Source organism: Ranitomeya variabilis, chromosome 8, assembly GCF_051348905.1.
Source record: "Ranitomeya variabilis isolate aRanVar5 chromosome 8, aRanVar5.hap1, whole genome shotgun sequence".
NCBI classification, from domain to species: Eukaryota; Metazoa; Chordata; class Amphibia; order Anura; family Dendrobatidae; genus Ranitomeya; species Ranitomeya variabilis.
In genome coordinates, this window is record NC_135239.1 from 63,211,555 (window position 1) to 63,234,939 (window position 23,385).

The 23,385-nt window shown below is 44.5% G+C and overlaps 1 protein-coding gene across 1 annotated transcript in view; it reads right to left on the minus strand.

The window, feature by feature from the left end:
• Window positions 1-23,385, minus strand: part of LOC143787866 (calcium-activated chloride channel regulator 1-like) — a 50,615-nt gene that overhangs the window by 26,366 nt on the left and 864 nt on the right. The window contains exons 2-6 of the mRNA XM_077276983.1: window positions 18,695-18,915; window positions 18,221-18,361; window positions 12,118-12,265; window positions 7,940-8,048; window positions 3,190-3,367 (exon numbers count right to left, since the gene is read on the minus strand). Of these exons, the coding sequence (XP_077133098.1) occupies window positions 3,190-3,367; window positions 7,940-8,048; window positions 12,118-12,265; window positions 18,221-18,361; window positions 18,695-18,853 (735 nt within the window). The 5' untranslated portion in view covers window positions 18,854-18,915. The remainder of the gene's footprint in view (window positions 1-3,189; window positions 3,368-7,939; window positions 8,049-12,117; window positions 12,266-18,220; window positions 18,362-18,694; window positions 18,916-23,385) is intronic.

Sequence of the window (23,385 nt, forward strand, 5' to 3'; positions counted from 1 at the left end):
TTTCTTCCCAGTCCCGGAGTACTGTGTTTAACCAGGGGGGAGTGCAGCGCCCCAGAGTCCTGGTCGTTGCAGTACTGTGGCTCTGCCACTAAGGGGAGCCATGGTACGTTCGATGGCACTGAAGGAGTTCCTCCAATCAGGTATCACAGACACCAATATGTTTCACAGCAGGGCCTCCGGGGGGAGCTAAGGGTGCTATTCATTAGGCCACTCCCCACCATAGTGGGTAAACTGGGGGTCAGGCAGGAAGTGAGAGAGAGAACGCTGACGGGATTGAACAGAGCAACACCCTGTGGCAGAGGGTGTTGTGAAGGGAGAGACTGTAGGGTCTCTGCCAGGGGTGGGATCCTGGCAGAGGCTTGGCATTGAGAGAACGTAACGGGACCGTGCCTGCTCAGCTTAGCGGCGGTGCCCAAGAAAGGACTAGAAGCGAGGCAGATTGTGCTGAGTGAGAAACGAGATCAAGCAGAAGGAGAATACCAGCAGGGGTTTTGTTGAAAGAGGCAGCACCCTGCTGAGGCGCAATACCGGTGGCCGGAACGCCGAGGGAGTGGATTAGAATACAGCTTCAAGCCATACTCCAAACAGCGGCAGGACAGTCGGTCTCAGGCGGGCTGTCTACCACATATCACCTATGAAGTCTTGGGGGGCAATTGCGGGAGAGGGGCGTCTCTAGGGTCCCGGAAGAACTCCAGGCCTACCTGACAAACGGGTGCCATTCCAACCTGAATACAGGGAGGGGTGGATTACAGAGGAACATCAAATCGAGTTGTGAGGGAACTTAAGAAACAGACACAACCGTTGTGGGGTCACTTTCCGTGAGCACAGCAGGGAAGGACTACAACACATAGCGCTAGAAGGAAGGCACAGATTTCCACCTGAGAGGAGGACTCTGGAGGTGCCATTGGACCGGCTGGACTTGCGTAGCCTGGTGAACCGTGTTCTGGACTGAGGACTCAGAGATCTCCAGTAAAGAGGTAAAGAGACTGCAACCTGGTGTCCTTGTTATTTACTGCGACCTGCACCCCACAACTGCACCGCTACATCGCTATCATTACTACCAACACCCACACCTTGCATTCTACTGTGCGCCCCACGGCAGGGTCACGGACCGGGGCCTAGCCGCCGTGACAACCCCAGAAGCAGAGACTCAGAGGCCCGGTACCGGGTACCCCTCGGCCCTGCGGCGGTGGAAGGGGCGCTACATAAACAGTTGACAAGATGGTGGATCGTGCTGTAGGTTCTCTTTAAAAAGATGGTATTAACATGTTCATGGTTACGTGGAAATGAAGACTCACTCTGGGATAGTGGTCGGGGACAAGGTTTCTCACTTTCTGCCCCCCTGCAGTCAACTATTATTTTTGAGAAGCTAGTGTATGGCATAGATGCTATCTGAGGGTAGGGTCTCACGACCATTTTCTCCACATCCGGTTCAAATAATCTGATCAGACATTGATCAGAGTGACATCAGTTTTTCTCAGACATGGAGAGTAAAAAAAGTATCTCCACCTTCTCCATTCTGTCATTCCATGAAAATTGAACCCTTGATTTTTTTCTATGGACCCATACATTTGCATGGCCGATTTTAACCCCTTAACGTCCAATGACGGGCAGTGTCCATCATTGGACGCCTCCTGCTGTTTGGTGCGGGCTACAGCATTGAGCCCGCACCTTTTCTGGCACTTGACAGCTGATCTGATCAGCGGACATGTGCCCCTAACAGCCATGGGTGGAATTACGATCCACCCGTGGCTGTTAACATGTTAAATGCCGCTGTCAAACTCTGACAGCGGCATTTAACATGCATGCGTAGGAAGCGCGTCATTACCTCCTCACATCAGCGCCCGTGTCACATGACCAGGCCTGCAGCTCTGCTCTTTGTAGCACAAGTGATCGGATGATCGCAGCTTCTAGTCTCCCATGGGGACTATTGAAACAAGTAAAAAAAATGTTTTTAAAAATATTAAAAAAAGAAAAATATATAAAAGTTCAAATCATTCCCCTTTCGCTCCATTCAAAATAATTTAAAAAAAAAATCAAACATACAGATATTTGGTATTGCCGCATTCAGAATCACCCGATTTATCAATATATAAAAAGAATTAATCCAATTGGTAAACGGCGTAGCGAGGAAAAAAATTGAAATGCCAGAATTATGTTTTTTTGGTCACTGCAACATTGCAATGAAATGCAATAACAGGAAATCAAAAGATAGTATACACACCAAAATGGTATCAATAAAAATGTCAGATCGGCATGCAAAAAATAAGCCTTCAACTGGTCCCAGATCCTGAAAAATGGAGACGCTACAGGTCTTGGAAAATGGCAACATTTTTTTTTTTTACAAATTTTGGATTATTTTTTCACCACTTAAATAAAAAATAACCTAGACATGTTTGGTGTTTGTGAACTCGTAATGACCTGGAGAATCATAATGGCAGGTCAGTTTTAGCATTTAGTGAACATAGTAAAAAAAATCCAAAAAACAATTGTGGAATTTAACTTTTTTTTTGCAATTTCATCGCATTTGGAATTTTCTTCCCCATTTTCCAGTACGTGATATGGTAAAATCAATGGTGCTATTCAAAAGTACAACTCGTCCCGCAAAAAACAAGCCCTCACATGGCCATATTGATGGAAATTAAAAAAGCTATGGCCGTGGGAAGAAGGGGAGCAAAAAATGGAAATGCAAAAACAGAAATACTCCTGGTCTTTAAGGGGTTAATTTGACAACTGGATCAAAAATCGGACATGTCTCATTTTTTTGTCCGTTGACCGCTTGGTAAGAGGAGAAAAATAACTAGAGATGTGCAGATCCCCATAGAATATCAAAGGTACGAGTGCCATCAGTGAAAACCACGGCTAACACTTGTACAAGAAAATCAGTCGTGCTCATGAGCCATAATAAGAAGAGAGCCATTTTCCCAGCTCGTATACTACTTTTGGGCTTGTTAGCCTTCATACTGAAGACCAGTCTATTTGGTAGTAAGAAACTCTAAAAAAAAATTCTGCCTTCTATTTTTTTTTATTTTCTTTTTTTAAGAAATGAAACCGGATTATCCTTCTCTGTTATTGCAGCTCGGCCCGGTTCACTTGTACAAACAAAGAGTGACATTTCCATACTTGGCTTCCTAACCCTGGAATTAATTGAGTCAGTAACAATAAAGCACTTATAGTACGAGCACTTACAGGATCCAGGGCTTGTCCGTACATAACAGATTCATGGACATCTCGGTCCACATTAGGGTAAAATGCACATTCGTCTTCAAAGACACCGGTTAATGGGTCTATTTCACAGTCTGCTTTTTCACATTTCGTTCCTAGGCAAACATCAACTTTATTTACTCCACCTAAGTTCAGAGGACATCTGAAAAAAACCCAAACATGTTAGTTCTTGCTGACTGCAAATTCCTTCAGTCTTCCCTAAGAGTGCACGTACATGCTGAGATGTTCTGTGGTTTAATTAAAGGAGTTTTCGAAACAATTAAAAAAATAGAGCTAAACGGTCTGTCGGCCTCTCACGGGCACCACACGTGCTCATTACAATCTTTGGTGCTGTGCACATGGCCACCTTTTTCTGGCAGCACGGATGACAAAAGCCAATACAAGTCTATGGGTTCATGAAAACACGCGTGTAGCACACGGATGCTATCTGTGTCCTGTACGTGTTTAACATTGCAAAGTATAGTATATGTATTATCCATACCGGGAAAATATTAACACCGGTACCGGTTTTTCACGTACGTGGTTTATATGGACGTGTGAAGGAAACCTTAAATAGTAAGTTATAAAACTCATGAATACTTTCCAGTTAGCCCAGGCGCCCTGACCTGCTGGTAGCTGCTTGCTCCCTCTGTTTCCTATGTTGGTACCTGACCGGAGCAGTGAGTGGAAACGGCCTGCTGACATTCACATAATCACAGTAATAAGTGACGTGGACCAACTAACTTCCACCAGAATGGAGCAGTGAGTGAACTGGGCTGGCTTACGTTCGTGTAACCAGAGCAGTGAGTAAAGGGGGCTGGTTGATTTTCTAGACACTGCAATATTGAATAAAGGGGTGACTTTCACGTGACTGCAACAATGAGTGAAGATGTAGGCTGACTTTCAGGTGACCGGAGCAGTGAGTGAAGGTAGCAGACTGGCTTTCATGTGTGGAATAAATAAAGGTGACTAGCTGACTTTCATGTGATCGGAGCAGTGAGTGAAGGGTTCTGGATGACTTTAAAGTGACCGGAGCAGTGAATGAAGGGGGCTGGATGACTTTCATGTGATCGGAGCAGTGAGAGAAGGGGTCTGGATGACTTTCATGTGACTGGAGCAGTGAGTGAAGGTGACTGGCTGACTTTCATGTGACCGGAGCAGTGAGTGAAGAGTCTGGCTGACTTTCATGTGACCGGAGCAGTGAGTGAAGGGGGCTGGATGACTTTCATGTGACCGGAGCAGTGAGTGAAGGGGGCTGGATGACTTTCATGTGACCGGAGCAGTGAGTGAAGAGTCTGGCTGACTTTCATGTGACCGGAGCAGTGAGTGAAGAGTCTGGCTGACTTTCATGTGACCGGAGCAGTGAGTGAAGGGGGCTGGATGACTTTCATGTGACCGGAGCAGTGAGTGAAGGGGGCTGGATGACTTTCATGTGACTGGAGCAGTGAGTGAAGGTGACTGGCTGACTTTCATGTGATCGGAGCAGTGAGAGAAGGGGTCTGGATGACTTTCATGTGACTGGAGCAGTGAGTGAAGGTGACTGGCTGACTTTCATGTGACCGGAGCAGTGAGTGAAGGGGGCTGGATGACTTTCATGTGACTGGAGCAGTGAGTGAAGGGGGCTGGATGACTTTCATGTGACCGGAGCAGTGAGTGAAGGGGGCTGGATGACTTTCATGTGACCGGAGCAGTGAGTGAAGGTGACTGGCTGACTTTCATGTGACCGGAGCAGTGAGTGAAGGGGGCTGGATGACTTTCATGTGACCGGAGCAGTGAGTGAAGGGGGCTGGATGACTTTCATGTGACCGGAGCAGTGAGTGAAGGGGGCTGGATGACTTTCATGTGACCGGAGCAGTGAGTGAAGGTGACTGGCTGACTTTCATGTGACCGGAGCAGTGAGTGAAAGGGTCTGGATGACTTTCATGTGATCAGAGCAGTGAGTGAAGGGGGCTGGATGACTTTCATGTGACTGGAGCAGTGAGTGAAGGGGGCTGGATGACTTTCATGTGATCGGAGCAGTGAGTGAAGGGGGCTGGATGACTTTCATGTGACTGGAGCAGTGAGTGAAGGTGACTGGCTGACTTTCATGTGATCGGAGCAGTGAGAGAAGGGGTCTGGATGACTTTCATGTGACTGGAGCAGTGAGTGAAGGTGACTGGCTGACTTTCATGTGACCGGAGCAGTGAGTGAAGGGGGCTGGATGACTTTCATGTGACTGGAGCAGTGAGTGAAGGGGGCTGGATGACTTTCATGTGACCGGAGCAGTGAGTGAAGGGGGCTGGATGACTTTCATGTGACCGGAGCAGTGAGTGAAGGTGACTGGCTGACTTTCATGTGACCGGAGCAGTGAGTGAAGGGGGCTGGATGACTTTCATGTGACCGGAGCAGTGAGTGAAGGGGGCTGGATGACTTTCATGTGACCGGAGCAGTGAGTGAAGGGGGCTGGATGACTTTCATGTGACCGGAGCAGTGAGTGAAGGTGACTGGCTGACTTTCATGTGACCGGAGCAGTGAGTGAAAGGGTCTGGATGACTTTCATGTGATCAGAGCAGTGAGTGAAGGGGGCTGGATGACTTTCATGTGACTGGAGCAGTGAGTGAAGGGGGCTGGATGACTTTCATGTGATCGGAGCAGTGAGTGAAGGTGACTGGCTGACTTTCATGTGACCGGAGCAGTGAGTGAAGGTGACTGGCTGACTTTCATGTGACCGGAGCAGTGAGTGAAGGGGGCTGGATGACTTTCATGTGACTGGAGCAGTGAGTGAAGGGGGCTGGATGACTTTCATGTGACCGGAGCAGTGAGTGAAGGGGGCTGGATGACTTTCATGTGACCGGAGCAGTGAGTGAAGGTGACTGGCTGACTTTCATGTGACCGGAGCAGTGAGTGAAGGGGGCTGGATGACTTTCATGTGACCGGAGCAGTGAGTGAAGGGGGCTGGATGACTTTCATGTGACCGGAGCAGTGAGTGAAGGGGGCTGGATGACTTTCATGTGACCGGAGCAGTGAGTGAAGGTGACTGGCTGACTTTCATGTGACCGGAGCAGTGAGTGAAAGGGTCTGGATGACTTTCATGTGATCAGAGCAGTGAGTGAAGGGGGCTGGATGACTTTCATGTGACTGGAGCAGTGAGTGAAGGGGGCTGGATGACTTTCATGTGATCGGAGCAGTGAGTGAAGGTGACTGGCTGACTTTCATGTGACCGGAGCAGTGAGTGAAGGTGACTGGCTGACTTTCATGTGACCGGAGCAGTGAGTGAAGGGGGCTGGATGACTTTCATGTGACTGGAGCAGTGAGTGAAGGAGGCTGGATTACTTTCATATGACCAGCGGAATAAATTAAGGGGGCTGGCTTAATTTCACTTGACTAGACCACTGAATGAAATGAGCTGACTAAGGCTAGGTTCACATTGCGTTAGGGCAATCCGTTTAGCGCATAGCGCTAGCGGGTTGCGCTAACGCAATGCTTCCCTAGGGTCCGCGTTCGGTGTCCCCGCTAGCGCAGATCCCCGATCTGCACTAGCGAGGAACGGACCTCGGGCGCGCCGCGGACGCTGCAAGCAGCGTCCGAGGCGCGTCACAGAAGAACGGCACATCACTAGCGCCAGCCGAAAAAGGCACGCGCTAGTGATGCGCTGCATGAGAAATTTACATTGCTGTCAATGGGCACGCTAACGGACCCGTTGCACGGCGTTAATTGCGACATTTTCGCCGTGCAACGCTGTCCGTTAGCGTGCACACATTAACGCAATGTGAACCCAGCCTAACTTTCACAAGTTCAGAGTAGTGAGTGAAGGGGGCTGGATGACTTTGAAAAGATAAGCAGACCCCCTTTTCTAGATATATATATACCAGCCCAGTGTAGGCCAAAAGTACACGGGTTTTGGTGAGTGAACTAGATGGTAACATTGCCTAACTTGTTTAGCAGCGTGACCAGTGATCCTCCAATTACATTTGTAATTGTAATTCTATATTGTGCAAACCTTCTTCAGTTACTTTAATCAGATGTCAATCAACAACATGGGTCTTCCTGCATTGAAATGGACTAATACAATGGCATTTATATAGTATGTTGGTGTATGTTGTGCAAGTTAATAATATGTCATATGCGAGGGCTTGTGCATTCTTTGTATAGATAATTAGATAATATATCAAGCATAGAATGAATTGCACTATTTACTCTGAGATTATCTTTCATTCAATTTGCTATAAGGAAGTTACTGTGGATTTTCCCATAGATGGGATTAGCAGAGGTTTCTTATCAGTAAATTCTTTCCTCTTCACCTTGGATGAACTGTAGGCTTTAGTGAGGTTTGCATCAACAATCATCTTGAGAGAAACTAAACTGGAAACCCAGAAAAAATATCCAATTTCTAGACAGATAACCCCCTGTTGACCGCCTAAACCAATATTGAATGCTCCAAGATTTATGAACATAAATTACTACTGCGATCACTGGCGTGCTATTTACACTGGTGTCTGTACACATTTCTACATATTTATTTATAGGATAATCCCATATCTTCCTTTTTGTTTAATTAAAGGGTGGTTACTGGTTAGGGCTTAAATGTCCTTATGAAGTAGCATCATATATGTCAGAATGAGATAGTTTACGTTCAACCTACTAAAGTCTCGTGAATCTATGCTGTCCCCCCACATATAATGTTTCTGTAGTTATAACTTCAAAAGCCAACCCTGTATAGTGTGATTTACAGAATTTAAAAAATGTATTTAATCACCTTGTTGCTTCAACATTGCCCTGTTTACTGATGTAGAAAGGAATGTCTTCATTGTACTCATCAAAGACCCCCCATCTGAGATGAGCCCATTCATGGACGAATACTCTACCTGTGAAAATAAAGCACAAATATTAGGGAACTGACATCGGTCTATACATAAGAAAAAGCAGCTCTTACTCATCCACTGATGATCAAGAGAAGATCGCAACTAATGAATTGAAGTTTTATAAAATGGTTGTGACCTTTGAAAAAACAATTTTATAACCCCATTATCAAATAATAGAGAGATCACCTGCTCAGGATCCTCATCTCTTGGCCAGAAGGCCAAATATCACCTAGGAGGACCGGTGTTATGACCCCAATGGCAGAGGGTCTCAGAAATATTTACTAAGTCTGCAAACACAAAAACCAGCTCATAGGGCAGTGGTAACTGGGCTGACCATATATCTAATCCTAGCACCACAAATAACAGCAGCCAGGGAACGTGCCTACGTTGATTCTAGACGTCTCGCGCCAGCCGGAGAACTAACTAACCCTAGAAGGGAAAGGAAAGACCTTTCTTGCCTCCAGAGAAAAGACCCCAAAAGTTGGATACAAGCCCCCAACAAATAATAACGGTGAGGTAAGAGGAAAAGACAAACGTAAGAATGAGCTAGGTATTTAGCAAAGAGAGGCCCACTAGCTAATAGCAGAATATAGTAAGATAACTTATATGGTCAGCAAAAAATCCTATCAAAAATATCCACGCTGGAAATTCAAGAACCCCCGAACCGTCTAACGGCCCGGGGGGAGAACACCAGCCCCCTAGAGCAACCAGCAAGGTCAGGAATCACATTTAGTACAAGCTGGACAAAAATGAGAGCAAGCAAATAACCCAAAAAACAAAGAAGCAGGACTTAGCTTAATTTAGCACGAACCGGGACCAGCAGATAGGAGCAAACAGAAAGGATCTGATTACAACGATGCCAGGCACTGGACTAAGGATCCAAGAAGTTTATATAGCAACACCCCTGGACTAACGGCCCAGGTGGGTGCAAACTGAGGGAAGAAACTCCCAGAGTAATATCACTAGTAACCACAAGAGGGAGCCAAAAAGTCTAATTCACAACAGACCAGTCCTGTTTTGCATTGTACAGAAACCCTTTGATTTTAATTGGGCACTGTGCAGTACTTTATTTCCCCTGTGGGGGTGCTGCAGGAAAGTTCAACACTTACTGCCAGGTTCCTCATAGATTGCTGAGACACTAGTAGAAAGAAAGCTTGTGATCAGCTTAAATTTTAAGACACACTTCTGAGAAATATTGCACCAAGAAAAGCCAAAAGGAAAAATAATGGCACGTCCATCCAATAACATAAAAAACCTTTATTTAAATGTCCATTAAAAAAGTGGAACCACATAGCAGTCCTTAATGACAGGATGACACGTGTCAGTGTGGCGCCCCAGGGTCCTGGTCGTCGCAGTGGTATTGCTTTCCTCTCAGGGAGAGTGATGCTACATTTGGAGGCAAAGAAGGATAACTGCATCCAGGTATCACAAACATGCAACACATTTCACATTCCAGGCCACCAGGGGGAGTTTCTGCTCCTATTTATTAGGTCACTCCCCACATAGGAAAAACTGGTCGCCTGTAGGGAAAGTTAGTTGCTGGCTGAGCTCAGCTCAGTTAGTTGGTCCCTGACAGGGGTGGGATCCTGTCAGTGAACGAAGGAGAAAGGACACGGAGCTGTGAATGCCCTCAGAGCTGCAGCTCCTAGGAAGAGACATCGAAGGCAGAACTGTATTGCAGCGAGCGTTAAGGAAGTCGTAGCAAAGGAGAGGATACCAGTAGGGGACCAGCCATACACAGGCTGCCTCTTTCTGAGGTGCAGAATCCCGGTAGCCGGAACACTGAGGGAGTAAGGACCTTTATGCTTTGCTCCAGAGACCGGTAGGACAGCTAATTGCAAGTTACCTGTCTGCCCTACACCCAGGAGGCACGGTGACACCTACAGAGCTGGGTCATCTAAGAGACCCTATAAACAGTCTCAAGTCACCAGTCATACGGGTATTGTCCTATCCTATATGGGGGACAGAGAGAGCAAAACATTGCATCTGTGAGACCCTTATATGAAGCCATAGGCAGTAAGGGACTACACCACTGCAGCGCAAGGGAAGGCTACTGATTTCCACCTGGAAAAGGGGACTCTGGACTTGCCTCCAAACCGGCCGGACTCTGCCTGCCCTGTGATCTGGTGCCCTGGACTGTGGATGCTGAAGTCTTCAGTAAAGGTAAAGAGACTGCAACCTTGTGTCCTCATTCTTCTCTGCACCTCTCACCATCCACCATCTACACACTGGGAAGCCCTGGGGACATACTTCACCTGTGGGAAGGTATACCATCTAGCTGCCATAACATCACCCCAGTGGACCCCTTAAAGCAGCATCGGTCACCCTGACCGAATACCACAAGTGGCATCATGAACATTCCCCTTAAAGACCTTTCCCTTTTACATGGACGTCCCAGGGCCATGGACCGGGTCAGCCACCGTGACATCCCCCTGTGAATCGAAGGACCCGGTACCGAGTACCCCGCTGATCTGTCGGGGTGATCCATCAGGTTTTAAGCTGCTGCGTGGTTCCACTTTTTTTATAGAAATTTTGAATAAAGGGTTTTGATTTTATTGGAAGGGTGTGTCGGCATTTTCCTTGTTGCTTACCGTGCCTCCCCGGTTGGATCCAATACTTTTCCTATAAACATTGCCTCTGTCTTAGATAAATCAATTACTTAATTTGTGCTCATACAGATAATTGTCTAGAACAACACAGGCTGTTCTATCACTGGGCTCCTGGTTGTGTCTATTAAAAAAAAGTGTAATAAGTTTATAATCTGGTGCACAGTGCCATTCATGTGAAGTACCAGTACATTCTCAGTCCGATAAGCCCATAAAATTCGGTAGTAAATCTTTTACATATTTCTAGCTGATTATGAGACATTTGGGTAATACATTACCTTTTAATTTCCTTATCCTGTTATTTTCCTATCCTGTATGCAGCTCGGCAGCTGCTAACGACAGATAACAGAGGAACGAGAGAGATAGAAGAAAAAGAGTCCGTTTGGATGACTTCTCACGGCATGACTATGCGAAACTCCCACACTGTAAACCAAGAGGCTTTTTTTCAAGCCTTTTATGGCAGGTCTACATCAGACTGGCTCCTTGCACGTATAGTCTACACATATACATTACACACAAGGTCCACACTGAAGTTGGTACAAGCAGGGGGCCCACGGGGGAATTACAGCCTACTAGCTGCAATTAAAATACATAAGGTTGTTAGGTATAAAACTAGGTAAGAGATGTAAGAAGAGATGCTACCTAAAGACCATCAAATTTGCCAAAATTTAAATTTGGCAAATTTTACAGGGATATTCTATCCACATTGACGCTTTCGAATTGCCTGTTCCTAATCATGGTCTGGGACCTCTATAGACCCCTAATCATAACAAACATAGAATTTAAGCAAATATTTCTCTTACTGCTCACTTTACCTACCGCCATTGCAGCATACCTTGCCTCTTTTTTCGCCTTTCCCCATTGTGCGCATCCTCTTCGGCTTGTTTTACTCTATGCTGGATCTTCTGGCACCAAGAAGGTCTTTAATGTCACTGCGTGCTGTGCCATCTCTGCACACAATGTGACGTCAAGACGTTCACCAAGGGCCATCAGAGGCTTGATCGATCTTGAAACCTCGGCCCAGAGTGAAGAAGTTCAAAGAGGATAGTCACAACAGGGGAAGGCAGAAAGAAGTGGCAGAGAACCAAAGTGCGGGATATAGGTGTAGTGGAGCTGCTGAATGATGAGATGACTATTTTTTAAATCTTTTAGCAACCCTCTACAGTTCATCAAAATAGCAACCGCAGCTGGCAGCCATATTACCGAGTTTGCATAGAGCAAATAGCAAAAAGCACGTATTAAGGAGGACACAAATTTTGGTAAAATTCGAGGAGAGTTCAACTCATCTTGCATGACTTTGCTACCCCTACTAACGCACAGTGATTGACAGTTCTGCTCTTATATAAACTCATACAAAAAAATCTGAATCCTGAAAGCATAAAAAAAGGTTTATCGTTATCCAAAACTTCCCTCTATCATAGGACACGCAAATCTCATTATTTAATAATACACTTAGTTTTCTTTACCTCTGGGTCCATATATCGGCAGTAATTTGTCATTCAAGATAAAGTTTGGTGTAAGATGTATGTATTTTCCTCTCTCTCCACAACCACCATATTGTAAGGTGTAAGGAAAATCTCCAGAAATGAAAGGATCAGCTATGATGATATCAGCCTTAAGGAAAAAGAGAGTACGTATTATGTAAAACAGGAAGAATAAAATCAGTGCATATCAAGATTATACAGTGGCATGTAAAAGTTGGGGCACCCATGGTCAAAATTATTGTTATCGTGAACCGTTAAGTAAGTTGAAGATGAAATGATCTTGAAAAGGCCTAAAGTTAAAAATACACATTTCCTCTATTTTAGGCAAAAAAAAATAATTGTCATTTTTTACATTTTCAAAATTACAAAAAGGAAAATGGGCCAATGCAAATGTCTGGGCACCCTCGGAGATTAATATGCTCAGAAAACTTTGGCCAAGCCTTCAGACCTTAATTAGCCTGTTAGGGTTATGGCTTGTTCACGATCATCGTTAGGAAAGGCCAGGTCACGCAAATTTACCAGCTTTCTAAAAACCCAGACTCTTCTAACTTTGTGCCAAAAAAACAGCAGCCATGGGGTCTTCTAAGCAGTTGCCTAGCACTCTGAAAATGACAATGGTTGAGGCCCACAGAGCAGGAGGCAGCTATAACAAGATAGCAAAGCGTTTTCAAGTTGCCCTTTCCCCAGTTCGAAATGTAATTAAGAAATGGCAGTTAACAGGTACAGTGGAGGCCAAGATAAGGTCTGGGCACCAAGCAAACTTTCAGTGATAGCTGCTTGTAGGATTGCTAGAGAGACAAATCAGAACCTCTGCTTGACTGCAAAATACCTTCAGAAAGATTAAGCAGACTGTGGAGTTGTGGTACATTGTTCTACTGTTCAGAGACACCTGCACAAATATTGCCTTTATGGATGAGTCATCAGAAGAAAACCTCTCCTACATCCTCACCATAAAATTCAGCGTCAGAAGTATGCAAAAGAATATATAAACAAGCCTGATGCATTTTGGAAACAAATCCTGTGGACCAGGGAAAGAACATCTTGCCAACCATTAAGCATGGGGGTGGATCAATCATGCTTTGGGGTTGTGTTGCAGACAATGGCCTGGGGAACATTTCACGGGTAGAGGGAAGAATGTATTCAATAAAATTTCAATAAATTCTTCATGTAAACATAACACCATCTGCAAAAAAGCTGAAGTTGAAAAGAGGATGGCTTCTCAAAAGGCACAAACTGAAGGTTTTACAATGGCCCTCACAGTCCCTTGATCTGAACATCATTGAAAATCTGTATCTAGACCTCAGAATAGTAGTGCAGGCAAGATGACCCAGGAATCTCACAGAACTGGAGGAATTTTCCAAGGAAGCATGGATGAAAATCCCTCAAACAAAAATTGAAAGACTTTTGTCTGGCTACAAAAGTGTTAACAAACTGTGACACTTGCAAAAGGGGGTTCATCTAGGTACTAACCATGCAGGGTGCCAAAACCTTTGCATTGACCCATCTTCATTTTTGTAATTTTAAAAATGTAAAAGATGGAAATATGTTTTTTTCCTTCCTAAAATACAAAGAAAATGTGTCATCTTTAAGACCATTATCAAGTTTTGCTTTCACAAACCCGGTGATGATAAATACCTTTGAATATTAGAATCAAAGCTTTGAAAAAGTAAAGGGTCTTTTTTAGATAAATTTGTTTTTTGAGTTTGAAGAAATTCACCCCAGAGTAATCTGTCATTTCACAGAGATGCGTCTTAAATTACATTGATGTACGAAGTTGTTAATTTTTAACTGCAGCAACAGCCTTGTGGAAATCTATGAAGGTCTGTGTACACAGACTGGATTTCCCCCTTAAAGGGGTTGTCTGGTCAAAATAAGTTATCACCTATTCACAGAAGAGATGACAACTTACTGATTGTGGGTCCCAATGGTCGGACCTGCACCAATGATTGAAAAAACAGGAATTTTTTATTCCCGAAGGTCCACTTTTATCTCCATTACAAAATGGAGTGGGAGGCCGGATGCTCATCCGCCGCTACATTCATTCTCTATGGGGTTGCTGGATAAAGCCAAGCAGGTACGGACTGGGACTGGAATTCAGCCCTGGCATTTGCAATCACACAGGCCCATGTTGCCCTAGTTTCCAAGCACCAGATGGAGATATATTACCAATATTACATTGGATGGAGGAGAGCAAGATTTACTACAAGTCCAATATTTCTAATGATACCGGTGGCCTGCTGGAGTAAGTGATGGAGTCAGCGACTTTGTGCTCCATCACAACTGTTAAAAGTATGGGTGTCTTGAGAACACTGATTCTGTTAACAATGTAGCAGACAAGGCAGCCCACGACCATTCTGGCATTTGCCATAATTGCCACATGGCCAGTCCGGCCCTGAAGCCAAGTATAGCTCTCAGTAGTCCCATTGGTTATACATAGTGCAGCAGTAGAGTATGTGCATTGCTACTCCATTCTAAGAAGATCAGTGCAGGTCACAGCGATTGGCCCCCCACCGATCAATAAGTTATCACCTACCCTATGAATAGGTGATAAGTTAACTTGATTTCACCAAACACCTCCATTAAGTCATACCTGTAGCTGTTACAAAAGATATTTGGGATAACTGTAAAAATGTTTTACAATGACATGCCCCTTTTTCATACGCCATACTACATCCCTTCCATGCGCCTATTTGACTAATTTCTTGACCCTGATGACAGAAAACCTCTTGGAATTGCTTCCTTCTGGAAGGTTTTGCTAGTGCCATTAGGATATGTGCAGATGATCAGTAAACGCTGCAGGTTGGACGCTGTGTAGCTGTTATAGCATAGTGGATGGAATTTTAAGAAAGCCCATGTCCACAGATGTCCGCGGCTCACCCGTGGAGACGGACGTGCGGTGCGTCTCTCCAGACCGCAGCATGTCTATTTATCTTGCGGAGATGCAAGCCTCCGCAAGATAAATTTCACCCGTACAATATATTGGTCGAGGTGAATCCGCACCTTTCAGTGATCACATACGGATTCACCCTTGTTCATTAGACAGCAGCACTTTAAGTACAGCGAAAATACGCTGTGTCCAATGCGCTGCCAGTTCCGGATCGCCTGCACATACCCTTAAAATTCACCATGTCTTCCCAGTGTCCAGGAGAACTTGCCTTTTTCCAAGAGTGTCCAAGACATTGCAGGAGAGCTGGTAAGTATGATTTAATTATTATGTGCAGAGAAACTAAAAGCAAAAAAAAGTGACTTGCGACTATGAATTTACGAATTTTAATCTCCCAATATTTGGCACTTTGTATTATTTTATGGTGTATGACATACAGTAGCTGTGTGTGAAGAGAACTGTTAGTTTTTATGACTTTATGTATTTACCAGTGCTGCCACCTTTGAATAGTAGGGGTTAAAGTGCGGAAGCATTAAAGGTCACGAAGGAGATCTGATAACTGTTATTATGCATGTGGCGGAGACTGAAAAACAATCCCTTAATGTAAGTACATGTGCAAATACTGGGTGGTCACAAAGTACAAGAAATGTGTGTTAAGTCATGTACACCAATATTCATTGTTATGAAGTATGGCTGTGCATGTATTCCTAAATGTGAGATGTGGGAATGATGAGAACGTCTTTTTAGATGACTTCTTACAGGTTAAAGTACCAGGTACTAATTTGTATTCAATGGGTTGACCACTTTAACAGTTTCTCTTCTTCCTTAATCTGGAGGAATTTATCGGCAAGGTTTCAATTTTGCTACCACGCCACTAGAGTTGAAAAGAAGCAGGACATCATTCACAAAGAAATAATTGGGATCTTTACGTAACATACGGATTTATCTCCAGAATGAAAGCCGTTCTATGCAGCTCCTGATGGCTAATGGATGATGGCCCTGATTTTGTAGACCATCTATGAACTCAGAATTATCTAGTAAGTTATTGGAAAATGTTTTCTTTTACCAGACAGGTCCTTTAGGGTCATCTAAGCCAAGGTTGTATATGGCACAATTAGTTACGTAATATTCAGAACGCGTACGTACTTGTATGTGTGTGAATGGGAGAACTAAGGGTGCTTTCACATTGCGTTTAGCTACACGCTTGGTGGCCCCGTCGGGCATTCATCCAAAACCTCCACAAAACGGGATGCACCAATGGTGCTATAGACGATAATGGTGCCGGCAGAGCAAACATGTGCTCATTTTTGGGCCTACTGGAGGCAGACATGCAGATGCAGTCCACTACGTTTTGGTATCCACCTCCAGTAGGTGTACACGTCTATGGGATCAGTCTACGGCCCCGTTGGCGTATACATCAGAATCCCATTTTGCGAGGGGTTCGGACATATGCCTCGGTGAGGAAACTGAACGGGTCCCTCAATGCCATGTGGATGCACCCTAGGATAAACGAGCAGACAGCTATTTGAAAGGGATTGATAACCCCAGTAAGAATTCTAACTTGTTAATTGGTGCAGGTCCGAACATTACGATCCTGTCCTATACGAGATAGCGTGCCGAAGAATCTGGCTGGCAAAGAGTATTCAGGAAGCAGTTCCAAACTGGGATGTCCAAATCAAAGGTAGAGTGTAATTACTATCGACTACTAAGGACCCAGAAGAAAAACCGGAAAAACTGACTACATGGACACAAGCCCCAGCAGTACTAGGACTTGCGTTGCCTAGCATTGCCAGTGCCACGCCACTACCTCTAGCGCCAGGTTTAGGCGCAGCCGAAGTGAGCTTTGCCACAGATGTTTCAGATTCACACTGATTGGTAGAACAGGGCATTTTTTATCCCTGTAAGAATTGCGCAGTGCCCATGCTTGACTGCCACTCCATTAATTCCCTTTTGGGCTGCACTCAGCTTTTTCTGGCAGCGCCTCTAGAATTAAAGGATCTCAGTGGTCAGGCATCTGACCCTCCTCGCCATTTTGCAACTGGGATAAACGTTCCCTATAGGGAATAAAAGTTCCCCATTCTACTAAATAGTGAGGGTCCCAATGTTAGGACATCCACCTATCAGCAAGTTATCACCAACCCTGCGGAGTGATGATGACTTGTTTACATTGATGGCCATACACATTAGGTAACTTAGATGGAATTATGTTCAGCAGACAGCTAACTCTCCCAAGTCCCAACTTCTCCATACACATGGATGCTTGCCTCAGCCAAGCAGCCATGAGAAGAGAAAGCCGCTGCCAAAACCCTCTGGCAGAAGCCTACCTCAGGATCGGACATTGCAGTTCCAACTACTTGATCCATCCTTTCCTTGACATCATCTCTTGGGGGAGAGTCGGGAAGCCTTCATGCTCATCAGATGGTCAATCAGCTACTGAAATCTGCGAACGTAGCCTACTTTGATCTAAACTGTATGGGGGTCCTAGGTGGTATGGCCAGCATTAGGCTTGCACATGTGCTAAAGTGAAGAGTATTATCTATATTCAGGAATTAATGCATTATATGTTCTGCGTTAAAGAAGCACTCCTCCCATCAAAATTTGTATAATTTTAATATATTGCAATCATCATATTTTATAGCACTGTGCACTTACAATTGCTCATTTTGCCTTTCGATCTAGTTAATTCTTCTTTTTTCCATTAGGTCTGTGACATCACATGACTAAAAACAGACTAGCTGAATCCTTCTAAGCTCTATGGAAGTCTCTTTTCCCTGCATGAGTCATCATTAGAACTACAATTCTACATGGCTTCAAAAGACCCTGGCAGGGGAAGGAGCGGAGAAGATGGGTCAGGAGGAATTGAAGAGGGGGATGACTCATGAAGGGAAAAAAAAGACTTCATGTTTTTACATAGAGCACAAAAAAGAGAAGAATTAACTGGGTAGAAAGGCAAAATGAGCAATTGTAAGTACACATTGCTATATAATATGATGACTGCAATATATCAAGTGGATAAAAACCTTCATGGGAGGAGTGCTTCTTTAAGATGCTATAAAAATAGTACATCAATAAATATTGAAGGCTGTATAAGAGTAACATAATATGGAGCAGGTTTCCCATACATCACATATTGAGCTGGTATTGCCAGTCATGCAGAATTCCATAATCAGATTTCCAGATAACATGTCACATATGAATTACCTTGTCATAAGACTCTGTTTTCGGCCTGCCATATGTGCTGTTACTGGCCCAGGTATTGGGAAGAAGAATCTTTGCACTTCTAATAAAGACTCTGTTTTCTGTAGCTTGCAACATATAGGAAGAAGCCTCCTTTACCATTTTCTAAAGAAAAAAAAATCTAATAAAAACCAATGCAAATTAAATGTTTCCTATCATAAACTATTTCCACATGTCTGGTAATAATATAGGACAGAGGTGTCAAACTGCATTCCTCGAGGGCCGCCAACAGGTCATGTTTTCAGGATTTCCTTAGCATTCCACAAGGTGCTGGAATCATTCTGTGCAGGTGATTAAATTATCACCTGTGCAATACAAGGAAATCCTGAAAACATGACCTGTTGGCGGCCCTCGAGGAATGCAGTTTGACACCTCTGATATAGGATATACATAGACACAAGTATACTGTAAAACTGGTGAATATTACGAAATATTTACCTTTATATTCTCCATGATCATTTTATTTTCAGGAATCTTTGGGTTTATTGCAATGATGATGTCTTCGTATCCATTGTTGGTAAGCTTTACTAATGTGTCTCTTGCTGAATGGATCACGTGAAGTATAGAAATGAGAACGAGTATCCCGACTGTCTTCATTGTTGCGGTCTCCGTCCTTCCAGCCTCCTGTATTTAAGGCAAGTTGTTGTCCCTGATGTGACCTGCAATTAGGCAACGTTACGTCACATATTGGTTGGTTAGCTAAGGAACAATATAATGGGGTTTTCCAGTTTCATGTAAAAAAGGTTTAATGGTTGTATCATGGAGAGTTACGCAACTTTTTAGTAATTTGTTTTTCAGCTTTCACTATTTTCGACATCACTGTTAGGAAATTACACAAGTGGAAATGATCTGGTAATAAGGCAGGATTAACACATAGGGGCAGAATTACTCCCTCCATAATAATAATAATAGAAGATATAATGAGAACAGGACTATAAGAATGAGCAGAAAGCTTTGATGGATTTATTATGATGGCTATTTTTTATTTACACAGTAACTAAATTATGAGATATTTTTTATGTGTTTTTAAGCCTTTTGAAAAAAAAAGTACAATTGCACCGTAAATGTAAAAAAAATAACCCAGGAGGCCTTTTTCTCAACAATGAATATTTTTTATCATATAAATAATGAGAGCAGCTACCAAAAGAGTACTTTGCTTGTTGGAGAACTAATTGCTGAGATATAACATGAGCCAATAACCAAGAATAATGCATTTGGTCAATTATCTTTAACCCTAACCCTAACGACCCTTACCTGCCATGTGCCCTCCTGCTCCATCCATTGACCCTCAGTATCACTTTCATTATTTGGTCTGAAGTTTTACTTAATGTTCCCCGGTAAATCATATCCGCTGTTGCCCAATACCGGTGTTAATAACTCCGTACATGTGAAATAGCTGCAGGCGAGAGTCCATGTATAATAACGCGCACTCTCTGCTATTATGGTATGCAGGTGTTTTCTACCCTGAGGATATTTTACTTTCTGATTCCGCTGGTTCTAAAGGTTTTATGACTAAATAGAAATAACGGTTATTTGATTTCTCAGGCCTTTATATAATTAATCATTTCTTGTTGTCACACATCCGCAGATGTTTTGCCAAACACAGTAAATGGAAACTTTATCATCATGACAAACATCTTTGATAGAGAAAAGAAGTATCAAACTCGAGGATCCTCAGTCAGTATCCACGGATTACTATAGCTGAATATGTCATTGCAAATGTGTTAGTGGCACAGATCCCTCATGACGACAATTTGAGCTGCTACACATCAGTATTACTGACCTATAGACCCTCCATACTCTGATATATCGTGCAGCTGAAAAGAACCATCCTCTGCCACAGGAACAGCGCTCTAGAATACATGTTTTTCCTGCCCTTTTTTTTTTTTTTTATAAAATATGCCCACAGGCACAAATGCTGCTAAAATTATGAAATAATATATATTCTCACCCTTCAACTTAAAATGGTTATCCATGTTTGTTATACTTTGTGCTTAAAGAGACTGATAAGTCTGCAGTCACTCTCTGTGACTGAAAACTTAGGAATTCCTCCAGACCCGGGACCAGAGGGTAAGTATGAGTTATACACACCCCAGGCAGTGGGTATGGCCTCAATCTCCATACACTTGTATGCAGCAAGGCCGCGTCCTCTAGTCAGTCGCGTCCTCTAGTCAGCTGCGCCCTCTAGTCGGCTGTGCCCTCTAGTCAGACCCGCCCTCCAGTCGGCTGTGCCCTCTAGTCAGCCGCGCCCTCTAGTTGGCCATGCCCTCTAGTTGGCTGTGCCCTCTAGTCGGCTGCGCTCTCTAGTCGGCTGTGTCCTCTAGTCAGCCATGCCCTCTAGTTGGCTGTGTCCTCTAGTCAGCTGCGTCCTCTAGTCGGCTGTGTCCTCTAGTCGGCTGTGCCCTCTAGTCGGCTGTGTACTCTAGTCAGCTGTGTCCTCTAGTCGGCCGCGCCCTCTAGTCGGCTGTGTCCTCTAGTCAGCCGCGCCCTCTAGTTGGCCATGCCCTCTAGTTGGCTGTGCCCTCTAGTCGGCTGCGCTCTCTAGTCGGCTGTGTCCTCTAGTCAGCCATGCCCTCTAGTTGGCTGTGTCCTCTAGTCAGCTGCGCCCTCTAGTCGGCTGTGTCCTCTAGTCGGCTGTGCCCTCTAGTCGGCTGTGTACTCTAGTCAGCTGTGTCCTCTAGTCGGCCGCGCCCTCTAGTCGGCTGTGTCCTCTAGTCAGCCGTGCCCTCTAGTCGGCCGCGCCCTCTAGTTGGCTGTGTCCTCTAGTCGGCTGTGTCCTCTAGTCAGCCGCGCCCTCTAGTCGGCTGTGCCCTCTAGTTGGCTGTGTCCTCTAGTCGGCTGTGCCCTCTAGTCGGCTGTGCCCTCTAGTCGGCTGTGCCCTCTAGTTGGCCACGCCCTCTGGCCGGCCATGTCACTGGTCGGGGCACAGCCTCGTTCAAGTACAAGTGTATGGAACAAGCCTTCGCCCACTGGCCTGGAGTATGCATAGCTCATACATACCCTCCTTTCCGTGGTCTGAAATGGGCGAATTCCCGCAGCGCACAGTGCAGTCACTTTGTGAGCCTGCAGATGTATGAATCCACCCAGCGCATGCACTCTGCACTGAGGGTATTCATAAGTCTGCAGTCTCACAAAGTGACTGCATACTTATCGTTTTTGACAGGACAATCCCTTTAAAAACTAACTGGCAGGTACTTGGTATCAGAGGCAGCTACCTGCCTGCTGTGCCCGGTGCTGACACTGTCCGCTCCTGCCAAGGATTCAGCTGCTCCATGTCCACAGCGCAATTCTTCTTCATCCGAGCTGCTTTGTCCAAGGGGCGTCACTGCTGACATCATGCTGATTGACAGCCAGCTTCCCGCAGTTTGACAGCCAGCTCCCCGCTGCCTATCAGCATGACGCTGGCAGCCATGCCCAATCAACATAGCAGAAAGGAAGAGAAGTCGCTGCTCTGGCAAAATGGCATCAGTGGAAGCAGCTGAATTGCTGGCAGGAGCGGTCTGTGACTGCTCTGTGATGGCAGAGATCTGTGTCGGGCACAACAGTCAGATGCCTCCCTGTTAGTCCTTAGCATATTGTAAAAAAAAAAAAAGTCCTGGATAACTCCTTTAGCTGGAGCGTGATTATATATTATTTCATATTTCTAACAATATTGGCAGCTCTTCAGTTATCTTGTACACCCCTTTAAAGAAATATTTTTTAAAGTCAAATATTTTGACTGCAAAATCACCACAATAAATGCTGAAAAACGACAATAATTCTAGTGATCACCATAATAGTAATAATAATAATAATAATAATAATAAAAGCACTTATAATTGTGACTTTTAAGTAAGTTTGATCCAATCTTCCGGCTGGAGTAAAACTTCCCGGTGGGATGACTTTGCCCTTATGCCGCCTGGAATCTGAGCTGCCGTTCAGGAAAACACAGTCACAGTCCGAAAGAGAAACTAGAGCGGGTCACATGACTCAGTGGTGGGAAATTCCGCGTTCCATAAAAGCAGGGACATAAGGGGAATTTGTGTAACTGTCCAAAATGATAAATAACCCGACACATCCAGAATCTGAGAAGTATCCGAGGATTAGGCACCAAGGAGATCCTCAGATTTAGAATTCACTTAAACGATCTGTTACATTTTCTGTGATTGTTTTGCAATTTTTCTGACATTTCTGTTTTGTGTAGAGTAGGATTTATTGCTGCCAAAAGCTACTGACTTATCACAAAGGTACAAGCTGGTATTCTCTGTTATCAGCCTCAGCATCCCAATTACTGCCACTGATGCTGCCTGCCTTTTTTTAAAAAAAAAAAGGGAAACTGCCAGCAAGTTTTGCAACCTCATTTGAGAGCAGCATAATGTAGAGACAGAGACCCTGATTCCAGTGATGTGTCACTTACTGAACTGCTTGCTGTAGTCTTTATAAAATCCTTGTTTTATCAGTAGGAGATTAGAGGACTAATAAACCTGCTGCCAGGTAATCCAACCTTGCCCCCACTACTAATTGCAATTTTCTGCCTATGCACAGTGTACACAGAATGCTGCCAATCAGTGGTATGGGTAGAATTACACAGAGCTGAGTATTCAGAGAACTGCAGCAGAGAAAAAAAATGAATACAGAACTCTGCATAATTCCACCCACACCACTGATTGGCAACTTTCTGTGAACACAGTGCATAGGCAGAAAATTGCAATCAATAGTGGGGGCATGGTTGGACTACATGGCTTCAGGTTTATTAGTCCTTTAGTAATAATCCCCTGCTGATAAAACAAGGATTTTATTAACAACTACAGCAAACCGTCCAGTACGTGACACATCACCGGAATCAGGGTCTCTGTCCCTACATTATGCAACAAAAATCTATTGCAATTTTCTACAGTGTTTGTCAGGTACAGATATTTGTAAAACAGGCATACAATGTAATGATCAGAAAACAACTATTCGCCATCTTTGTAGGTGTCTATCTTGGAGGTACATTAACCAATGCGCCATTGAAAGCCGTTTCCATAACATCTTCTCTTTTTCAGGTGCTGCACCCTTAATGAAGCTTCCCCAGCCCCTGAATGTGTGTTTGGGGGTCACAGCTTTCTGTAATGATGAGGCTCCCCAGAATCGAGCACAAGAAACCTTCT